At 30.6% G+C, this 12,090-nt stretch overlaps 1 protein-coding gene across 4 annotated transcripts in view; it reads right to left on the minus strand.

Moving 5' to 3' along the window:
• Stacl (SH3 and cysteine-rich domain-containing protein) overlaps positions 1-12,090 on the minus strand; it is a 136,109-nt gene that overhangs the window by 49,822 nt on the left and 74,197 nt on the right. For all 4 annotated transcript variants that reach the window (XM_088266129.1, XM_088266130.1, XM_088266131.1 and 1 more), the window contains exons 5-6: positions 8,740-8,962; positions 6,058-6,222 (exon numbers count right to left, since the gene is read on the minus strand). In XM_088266129.1, the coding sequence (XP_088122255.1) occupies positions 6,058-6,222; positions 8,740-8,962 (388 nt within the window). The remainder of the gene's footprint in view (positions 1-6,057; positions 6,223-8,739; positions 8,963-12,090) is intronic.

The following is a 12,090-nucleotide window of genomic DNA, read 5'->3' on the forward strand; positions in this document are numbered from 1 at the left end:
TATGATTCAGGGGGTAAATTTAACTGTGAAAAAGTCGGGATTCAACTGTCAATATTATTTTATTTTTTATTATTTTCTTATAATGCTCCCATGCCAACCATAAACCATTTACATATTTGCTTTTGTCTATTTTTTAAATATATTTTTTGATCCGTAAAAAGTGATAACTAAATAACTTTAAATAGATAAATTTTTATCTTAGGTTAATAAATTTTTGAAACCGTTATAAAAGATAAAAGTAAAACAACGTTTTGCAGGAGTGCGGACTAGGTGCCTTAATGACTTTAATTTATAAAAAAAAAAATATTACTGTAGTCAAAATATTTCGCGAAGCCCGTATTAATTTTATTAAAGATATTCAGAAAGGAATGAAGGTTCCTTATCTGTCGTGAACTCTAAATGCGTTGTCATGGATGAAAAGATAACAAAAGATCCTATTCTCATTTAATAATATCATATTATATGATCTTGTATGACAGATCCAGTGTGATACTACATTGACAAGATTTTCTTTTCGCAACGTTTTCGTCTAAAAGCATATCTTTGTTCAGTTATCTTATCTCATATTATCTTTTTTCCGCATGGCGCCGACGCCATTCGATACGTTTATCCTTTAAAAGTCTTTATACTTTAATAGGTGCGAGAGATGTACTGGGAATCATATTACCGTAAGTGTTTACCATAAATTTACTATTTGCAGTGTTTTTTTTCTTAAATTTAACATTGCAAATTAGTAAATTCTTCATAAAAATATTTATCTTGATGATTGACTCAATTTATCTTCATAATGTCCATAAAAAATATCACATTGATAAAAAAGTAACACCGTATTAATTGGAATCTTGTTGTCATTCGGTTGTCATGAGTGCAATGGTTAACAATATTTTGTGTGTATACATATATTTTCAAAATCTTGAAAGGGTTTGGTGAATTGTTATTGCCGTATATTATGGGTATCTTATCCTCTGATGGAGCTATTATTTGAGTAGGGAATATAGAAGTTTGGGGATCAACATATCTAATGACCCGAAAATGATCAAAAGACGTGAGTGATCAAATTCGATATCTAAATATCCACTCATATGTCAGCTGGAGACGACATCTATGGACACTTGTGAAGTAGTCAGCTCAGACCTTGTTTTTGACTTTAATGAATAGTATTGTTAAGTTTTTGTCGATTATGTAAATAAGCGCTGAGACATTATTAGACTCAATTCCCTTCACATTAAATTGCGTTATCTCTGTCTAGACAGAGACAGGTTAATTTTAAAAATTGTATATATTTTTTTCACCATCATGCATATAACTGTATTCGGTTTTGAATGAGAACGAAAAAACTCTACTTTGAATGCAAAAATCAGGTAAAATATAACGGTAGTATACGCATGAGCGTTTACTACCAATAAGGTAATTTTATAATGCATAAAAAGAGGTATTTTAAAAGTAATTTCAGTACAATTTTACGGGAAATGTCATATCGATAAATAAAAAAACGGTATTCCTGGTAATAAATTCCAAACGAGATATTTTCATATAACTGGAAGACTAAATGTTGAAAGCCGTGGGGAGAGAATAGTACTTTAAATATTTAACAACGTAGGGGAGCTTTCATGCCGCCATTTTCGCATAAATAAATTCTCAAGGGTCAAGATCGAAAGCATGAAATGTGGCTGTATCATTCAATGTTGAGAATTTTTTATTTCCTAACTAAAAAAATCAAACAGGTTTGAAATTCCCAGAACTATTGCAGATATCCAGTAATAGAAAAGAAAGGAAAAACTCCAGGGATAAAATATCCACACAAAATTTCTTGGCTTAACAATTTCGCAGTACTGAGTGTTTAAAAGGCATTGTAAAAACGATTTAAAATATTCTTCTTTAATGTCAAGCTGCGTTAATTGAAGAGAATAATGAATAAAATAAGAAGAATATTACATTAATTTCTTCTTTTTCTTTTGGTGCGATGCCGGTTTTTAGACGTTGGAATCTATCTTTGTCCTTTACCGGTCCCCGTCCCTGGCTGCATGGAACATTAGCTCCACTTCATGACCTGTCTAGCTTCTGATGTTACACAGCTACGACATCCTTATTTTTCCTGCGCCTTGCTTCCATTCAATCTTATTTTAGAAAATGGTTCGGAACAGGCTGTTCTTTGGAATTATGTGATTAAAGTATTAAAGTTTTCCCTTTATGGCAGAGGTCACGAGTTCCCGGCCTTTTTAAATCTATTTTAGGACAGAATCATTCGATAACTAGTCTGTCTATGATATTTGGAGCATTCTACGGTATTACCACATTTTTAAGGCTCCATATTGGGTTAAAGAATACATTTTTAGTAAAAAACCATTTACATTTTTTTCGCCCGACATGAATAGCATATTTAATGAAAGTATTTCTGTTTTTAGATTTTTATTATTAATAAATAAAGCTCACATTTCTTTAAAGAACACATGTTGCCGTTTTGCCTTCATTGTTTTGATGAAATCCGCGCGGGTTATCTTTTGTTACTTGTTATGACGCGTTATTAATAATTCCTTACCGGAGAATATAATTTCCCAAATTCCTTTGTGTACACCTGACAGATGATATGATGTAGATTTTTCGACATTTTTTTGGCAGTCACCCTGATGTAGATTTAATTTATATACGCAAACTACAAATCTGTGTCCTTTCATGTCGAAAAAAGTAAGATACAAAAAGGATTAATCGAAAAAAACGGCTTTCGTTTCTTGGTGCGCCAATAGCAATAAGGAAATAATCTAAAATTGGGATAAAAACAATAAACATTCAAGATAAATGATAAAAAAGTTAACCAGGAAGGTTTTTCCTCACTATTTTGAACAAAAAATCAGCTAATAAATAAAAGAGATAATATTTATTCGGTTTATTAAGAAATTTTATTTGACGTAGGTCAAACATGGTGAAATTCCTAAAACATATTTTTTCTTTTATTGAAAGTCGTCTGTTGAACAAACTACCGCTTAATTTGTAAATTGCAAAATTATTAGAAATCATGTGTCCGTTTTTTATTTCTATTATACCGACATATTTCAGCACTTTATTTGATATCCAATTAGAACATACACCTTCAAGCTAAAACTAAAAAAAGTTCAATAGTAAATTCAATGCTGACTCATTTCTCTTAATACAGAAAATAGTATGTATTATTACTACGAACCATTATGACATTCGACTATCATCAAGTAATTAAAAATATTTACATTTAAAAAAAAATACTATCTCCAAGCATAACGTTCAATACATACCATTTAATTAATTTATTCCTATCATTTTATTTTACCTGTGTGTCTTTTTTGACTTTGTTTATTCTTCTACGATCCATTTCATGAGTATAGATTTAAACCTGTTTTTTCAGTAACGTATACGTGGATTTTTCGCCGACTTCTAAGCATTTCTCACTTTAATGTAGAATAAAAATACTGAATTTTCTGACTTGAATATTTTATATCTAATGGTTTCCTGTCTATTCTTAGTTTGAAATACTTTTCTGCTAGAGGGAAGATGAAAAAAATAAAAGAGAGTCTAGCGAGTAAGTTTTCAATTGATACCTGTTTTCTTTATAAAGGGTCGCTCCATAATACCGTTCGAAAGGGTCAAAGGTTAGTGGAAGGATAGTTGCTTGTTTTTATTTCTATCTACCTTTTAAATTTCTGGATAATAAATTCTAAAAAGCAACATATTTATTTTCTATTTGTGTACAATAATATTTATTTTCTTTGACTTCTATTGACTTTCTTTGAATAAGAACAAAAGGCAAAAGTAATAAAATTCCCTTGTAATATTTATTTATACGTAAATGTAACACATAATTTATGATATGATAAATCATAATTTTTTTATTAAACGGTTTATTTAATAAGTTTTTGTCCAATGTTTGTATGTCTTATAGTAACCCACATTCATTAAATGTATTACATCCTTTTAAAAAAATCTATTGAAATATTTTTGCTATGATTTGATGACGTTTTACTACAAAAAATATTTTTGTGCTGGTAATAAATGAAGGTTCAATAATAGATTTCGTAAATGATAAACACAACTTAAAAACCAATGTGAAGATTTTTACAAAAAATAAAATAAATATTCGTAAAAACGTTTTCAAAAATATGTAATCACGAAACTAAAATAGAATTTAAGGCTGGGATTAGAAATCTTTCTATGCACCAAAATCTAAACAGATATGTTTTTTAATGGAAATAAAAGTCAATGTATTTCCGAATAAGTGAGCTATGGAAGTAAAAGTTGACATTCCATAGCTTTTTAAATGTTTCAATAGCTTTTTTTGTTTGTTATCAATTGTATTTTTTAAACTGGATATAAGTGGCCTATTAACAAAATAACAACTAACCCTTAACGCGAAAATAGGTATATGTATCTATCCTTACCTAGCAAAAATACAGAAAAGGGATATTTTATTTTTCAAACCCATATCGCGACCAAATTTTAGTATTGTGGAATCACGTACGGCCCCCACTTCAATAAAAATATACGATAAATTACCAAAATATTTTAAGGATAAAATAGTTTTAAACAAAAATTGTCATGAACATTTAACTAGAAAAAATGATGAAATAAGCCATTTATGAAAAAAACAGAGTCGCAAAATTGTTTAATGTATATTGGGGTTTAAAAATGTATGATGGGATGCCTGAATGTATGAATAATGAAAAGAGTCTGAAAGAATTTTAAAATAAATGTTTTGTGTACTGTAAGGAAATGTAAATATATATATGTAGATGTATTAAATTAAGTGCATAAAATAGTTTATATTATGTAATATTAGCTAACTTAAGAAATAATAAATATAAAGTTTTTCTATTGGTCACTCGGATTCCGCAGTTTGAAGTTCTAAGTTCTAAAATTAAAATTAAAAACAGAATACGAAGTGGATTTTTAAACTTTTACGATATCTAAATTGTGAATACAACGATAAGTATCAACATTATAATATCTAACTCTCTGGTAAGGTGGCTGACATCCCCCCATTCTCCCTAACTGCGCTATAGAACGTAAGTTGTTTGAAATTTTAATAAAGTCGTGACAAAACTTTTTGAATGAATTTGCCGAATATCGTGGAAATTTTCAAATTGTTGCCGAAGTTTAAACGATCGAGGTTTAGAAATATTTAAAAAATACTTTATGGAATATTTGTTTTTATTCTTTATCAACGACATTTATAGCAGTTACTCGCAGTTTTATATTACATAAATTATTACGGGAAAATTCATTAAGAAGAATTTGTTACAAAAAACTTGAAATAATACGATAATTCCTATGTATCGATATTACAAAATACAGCGTTATAACTTATATTAATTTCTGTAAAAGATTCTTTTAATTTCGCATTAAAGTAAGGCAAATCTTCATAATTCAAAGGGAAATTGTTTTCATTTAAAAGTCGAAATCATTTCTGGTTGTAACCATGATTGTTTTAAGAATATTCAAACGATATTTAATTTGAATCTTTCCGACTGTGTAATGTGTAAGTAGTACAATTCACTTCTTGAAACTTAAATATCTCTTTAAATATAATAATCACTGCGTTAAAATTTTAAGCAATCCTCCGTTTTGTATTGCATTGAGACATATCATGGCACAATGATTTAAACAAAATACTTACTAGCACTTATCTACAAGATCTGAGATATTTTGTGAAAATCGAGAATTAATTGACCAATACGATCAAGAGTGTAGCAGTGTGTTACGTATTATACATAGGTTTATTCATCCTAGAAAACGAGTAACTATATTCATTTCCAATCTCACTCTCCTTCGATATATAGGCAGGTGAAAGAATCCTGTCTCACGTCTCAGTGCCTCTCAGGCATCGAACGGAAATGATTTTCTCACCCACTTTACCGATTGAAAAAAAATTGTAAATGGCGATGATTTTTTGTTCATGTTCGATTCTATCACAGCTGATAATGACTTATTTTGTCAGGCACCTGGTTAGGGGATATTGTTTGTAATAGATAAGAAATAAATCATTAAAGATATTAGAATAATGCGAGAAATTCAATTACATAGTATGCTTACCTGTAATAAAACCGGAAGGGTCTCCTGGCTGTATTCGTCTAGCATGCCATTGGTGGCGTGGAGTTGCTGAACATAAGCGTTGTGGCTGTCCATGTAGGTGGCTAGGCTAGATTGCGATGGACTCTGACTGTAAGCCTGATAGGCCGACTTGTACTCTTGTCGACTCTAGAAACAAAACATTTATTTTAATAAAATATCAAGAACTTCTCCAGAAAAGTAAAAAGTTACAAACTATGTATTTAAAATTTCAGCACCAATTATACCAACGTATTGATAAAACAAAATAGTACAGAATTGTCGACACCGGTATTTTAAGTACTTTAATATAAAGAGATTTATATCCATAGACTCTCGGTTAAAATGATTTTAAAATTTTTGATTTGTTTATATCATTAAATACATAATTTCCTAATTAACAAAATAGTGCAAAGGATGAACTTCATAAAATAACTGAATGCTTCCAAAAAATTAATGATACGAAAAGAATATGATGGGAATAGGAAGCGATTTTCAGGAAAAAAAAATGGATGATTTAGACAAAGTGAAAATCTTGAATTCTTTAAAACATTTTTACCAAGATTGCTGTATAAAACTTGAGAAACCATAAAAGTGTCTAATGTTAAATAAAATTACAAAAATTTGAGAACTTTCTAGAAACTTATATAACTTATAAAAATCTTATTTTCAATCTTGTTTGACTTTGAGTTATGAGAAATGAATAACTGGATTACCGTGGAAAAATATTTTAATTAATTATCTTGAATCCCAGTGATCGTTATTATATTTAAAAAAATGTCCTTTAAAATTCCATTAAAAGCACCGTTAAAAATAATTTAAATGTGTCTATACTTCTCTCAAATTTGAAAATATTTATGTGATATGTAAACAAACATAACATAAGAACATTTTTAGAACATAAAATATTGTGAATACTAGTGTTCTGCAAACTTTTTATGTTTAAGGTACACCTGCCAAATAAAAAAAAAATGAGGTATACTAAAGAAAAAGTTGATTTTATTTTGATTTATTAAAAAAAAAATTTAAGCAAAAACATATATCGCTCGCTCCTTTCAAGAACGTCATATATCAAAAAACTTGATTTTTCAGGAGAACGTTTTTAAAGATTAAAAATATAATACAATGTATTAAAAATAAATATCAAGCCACTTATTGAACCTTTTGCTGTGCAACAGATCTTTTTAGGTAAAACCTGAAGGTTTTTTCTCCATTTGAAAAATATTTAGTATATTTGAAAATATAATTAAACAATACTTTTTCTTCAAAATGCAAAAACAACATTTTCTGCCCTGTAGCGGGTAAATATTAAGTTAAAAATATGCCTCTTTTGCTGGGATATAGTACATTTTCTGGGCATTCCGATAACATGCAAAACTGAAAATTGACGATTTTTGATTTATGACGTTCTTGAAAGGAGTGAGCGATATAACATATTATGTTTAATGCCAAATGTGAGCCTGTTTTACTGGCACACCAACAAATACTACCACGGTGCACTAGTGTGCCGCGGCACACACTTTGCTGAACACTGGTGAATATTTTTTTCAGTCCAAATTCATATATACATCTGTGAAATAAGACTTAAAAAGTAAGTAATGGGGAATGAGTGAATAAGGCCTTCCATGGGCAAATTACATTTTGAACGAGGGCACGATGAATCAGCGCGCACAAGATTATTAGTCTATTTTTAAACTAAAACTGAATTTCATATATTTTATTTGACCTACATAGGTAATATTGGAGAAAAAAGTACCAGAAATTTATGAAGAAGATAATGTTTTCAACAAACAAATGAACATTTTAATGTCGTGTCATATAAAGCAATTGAAAAGATGGCCCAAAGGAGGGGAGAATGGAAATTGCTGCACAGACAGACAAGGGTTCATAATAAAATTTGGCCAATTGTTGTCCTTGTCGCTTCGGGTTTAATTTTTGTGCTTGTGATACTATGAATAAATCTCACATGATATGAGGAAGTTTGTTTTCTTTATATTTTAATATCTTAACATATATAGATGAAGAAAAATATGGAAGTCTGTGGTTGTGACCTGTTATGGGCTGGTTGAGTGAAGTTACACACGTGTGACATTCATGATTGACAACCACACTACTCAATTTTTCGGAGCTCATACAAATATCATAAATCTCATGACGTTTCAGATTCCAGATTAATAAACAAGAATTTGGACACACCAAAACATGTGAAAATAAACGATCGGAGAAGAATGTCATAATTAGAAGAAATACATTAATGCTGGCAGTCGTCATCTATTTAATTATGAAATATAGATAGAGATCGAAACATTGGATCATTAAAACAAAATCCACCTCCGAAGTGTAGTAGTTACCACGCACGGCTACCGAGCTGGGGGGCCCGGGCTCGATTCCCTGGGGGGAGGGGGTGAAAATAAATATGAGTGATTTTACACTCTATTATTTATTTAACATAACTTTCCTTGACTTTTTAACATTCAAGATAACACTGCAATATATGATACAGTGCCCTATGCACGATTGGGTGCGGATTAGGGTTAGAAGAAGAAGAATAATAAAAATGGTATCAATCTTTATCTAATATTATTGAGACTAAGATTTAATTGTTCTAATTCGGTGATCATACGCCCTTGAACTATTGAGCTCTGTTTGGAATCTATAATAGTATACCTTGGTAAGTTTTTCCTCAGCCTTCGCGATGATTGTGTCGCAGCTGTCCCTGTGCGCGAAGAGCTTCCGCGACTGCAACTTCCGGTGGAAGGTGCGCTCCACGAGTGGGCGGGACACGTGGCGCGCCAGGGCGGCTGCCACGTCGCTGTGCGCCTGCGAGTCCGCCTCCACCTCCTGCAGCAGCGTCTCCCACGTGTGGAACAGCGAGCTCGGACACATGGGCCTGCCAAACGCGAGAACAAAGCTTTACTCACTCTTCACTGCCCGAATGAGAAAAAAAACATACGTACAGTAAAACCTCGATATAACAGACTAATTGGGGGGAGGGGGTGTCCGTTAAAGCCGGAATTCCGTTACACAAAAATAGGCTTAGAATAAATCGATTTTTTTTTAAATGTGAACACTGTTTTTAGATATAAATAAACAATACAAAACACAAACAATTACAATTTTAATTACTCCTCAAATATATTATTTCTCTGGCAAGGTGCAGTCTACGATCTGGATGGCATTGTTTCAAATTCTGGTGCTAGACATATTATGTGATTGTTTACATGCAGCGATACTTTATTTTTTGAAGCATGTATAAAACTATGAAGACGTTCATTTTTATTTTTACAAATGACCGAATTTTTCATCTTTTACATCCGAAGGTCCTTAAATAGAGGTCGGTAATATCGAGATTTAACTGTAACGTTATACAGAAGTTGTAAATATTATACAAAAGTTTGCCAAATACAAAAATCATTGAGCAAGATGGAATGCGTTTGTTGTGCGGTGGTGAAGAAAGATACGAGTAAGATGAATATAAAAAGAGACAAATGTAGAGGTTCTAAAGAAGAGTGAACGAAAAATGAACATTTTATTTGAGACTATAAATAGACAACCGAAGATGAAAGATCATAAGAAAAATCAAACATAATAGAAGAGAAACGGAATGCAAAAGAGGAAGAGGCAGGGCTAAGAGGATTTGTCATATGCACCGTCGCGACGGTGTATATGACAAATTCGATCGGTGCGAATGACAAAATCGATGCGTCGCGTCAGTACAAAACCGTAGAGGCGAATAAGTAAATAAAAAAACTTACGACGAATCTAAAATAAAATAAAAGAAATCAAAATCGTAATCATCATCAAGTTAATTAAAGTTGTATTTCCTTGTCGTATTCACGTGAGTCATGAACACCATTATGTTACTTTTCCGAATAATCATGATGGTAGTTATTTAGATAGCATGAAGATGGTTTAGATATGTTAGGGATAAGACAGGAGAAGAACCGATTCCTTTAACTAAAGACGGGAATGTGTAGACATGTCTGAAGGGTAACCTTTAGAAGAAGAAAGGCAGTAATAGAAGAAGGAGAATTATAGAAAACAAAATCAGTATAGGTACAACTTAAGATTAAGAGGGTGTGCAACAAATATGTGCAATATTTTACATGCATGTAAAGTACGTGTACATACATGTATATTTATCTTTTGAACTCTACCGACCACTGGTTAAATAAATAAAATAAAATAAACACATAAAAACACGCGGAGCATTCGAATGCAACGTTGTGACAAAAGTTGAAAGCAATCGGTTGATAACTTTAGAAGGTATTAGATATTGAACAAACATTTACATTTTTATTTACATAAATTGAGTATAAACATTGCCATTAAATATTGTTTTTTTGACATCTCATCAAAAATGAAGAAGATTATGGAAGTCTGGGCATTTACGGGGCTGACGACCGTCATAGGCTGGTTTAAGTGATCACTTTACACACTGAAACATTCACCAATTCTAACCATTATTGACAATCCCATTACTCAAATTCTTGGAAGTTATATATATATGAACCAATTTAGAAACCTTGTTATTGAATCACTAGAACTTCACTAGAGACATCTATTGGTGAGATGTAAAGAAGCTTTTTACTAAGCCGAAACTCTTATAACAGTATGTGAGGTCCAAATCCTGGATTATAATCAAACACATGAGAAACGCCAGAAAATACCATTTTCATTTTTATTATTTAAGCTTATAATTTGACCAGATAATTTATTTACAAAATTTTGAGTGTGTCCAAATACTTGCATATTCTTCTTCACCTTTGATGAGATGTTAAAAAAATAATGGGAAAATAACTCCTGAGATAATCCAGATTTTGTGAACAATTATTTGGACACACTGAAAATGTTGTAAATTGTCATTAAAACCCTAATTCAGTTACAGTTCCAATCTCTTCATTTTCATATCCAAAGCTATTCGTAAAACCTTTTTTATTTAAATGGGAAAAAGGTATGTTAAGTGAATTTGTGATAAACAGTTATACATATGCATTGTACGTGGGTATATACCATAAAATATTAGAGTTTATTTAAATTCTTGTCAGCGCGGAGTTATTTGATAATTAAAAACAATAATTGCTTTGAAAATTATTCTTCAAATGTTCGCGTGTTTCCTCGAGGCATTTTTAAAGCATAATTTTACAATTTAATTTTATCGTTTATTTACAGTTTTAATGAACAAAAATGATAATTCATTTATAGTATATAAAAGAAATTTTAAAACATGAAAAAATTATGTATGTTGTATTATTCATGTGGTGAGTATTTGATATTCAAAATTATATCAAAAAGGTTGTGTACACTGACATAAGATATCAGTGCCAATAATATTTGTAATCTATTACTCAAAAAGTATGTATTCAGCCATCGAAATGACAGAAATATTACAATCGTAAGACGCTTCTAATTTCTGTAGAGAAAATTGTGGAGTGTTCTATTTTTTAAATACCATTACACCAAAATAGCGGATATATCTACAAAGATCAACCCCTTAAGAGGCGATGTAAAAGAAAGAGAACTTGATGTTTTATTTAATGATTTGCCGCAGGCGTATTTGAAATTGCTGAGAACCTTCGAACAAAATAAACTTTTCCGCCCTTTATCACGAGGGATCATAATTAATGATCGAGTTTAACGGCTTTTAGCGAGTAATGAAGTAACATCATTAGATATGCATTAATGAGTAGTGTGCATATTATATTACATTTAAAAGAGACACTGGATTTCCATTACGAGAGCTAAATTAGGCAATTCACTAAATAATCAAACATTTATAAACGTTTTGTATTTCTTGAAAACTTAATTTTGTGGAGATGAATTTATTCTTTCTTTTAAATGATTTTGATTTGTCGTATACTCCATGTAAATAAATGCATTTATAAATATATATATATATATATATATATATATATATATATATATATATATATATATATATATATATATATATATAAAATAATATATATGTGTGTGCGTACATATGTATATATCGTGGGTATACTGGCAAAAAACGTA

The sequence above is a fragment of the Brachycentrus maculatus genome, unplaced genomic scaffold (genome assembly GCF_059751285.1).
Source record: "Brachycentrus maculatus isolate JH-2025_06_01 unplaced genomic scaffold, ASM5975128v1 h1tg000262l, whole genome shotgun sequence".
NCBI classification, from domain to species: domain Eukaryota; kingdom Metazoa; phylum Arthropoda; class Insecta; order Trichoptera; family Brachycentridae; genus Brachycentrus; species Brachycentrus maculatus.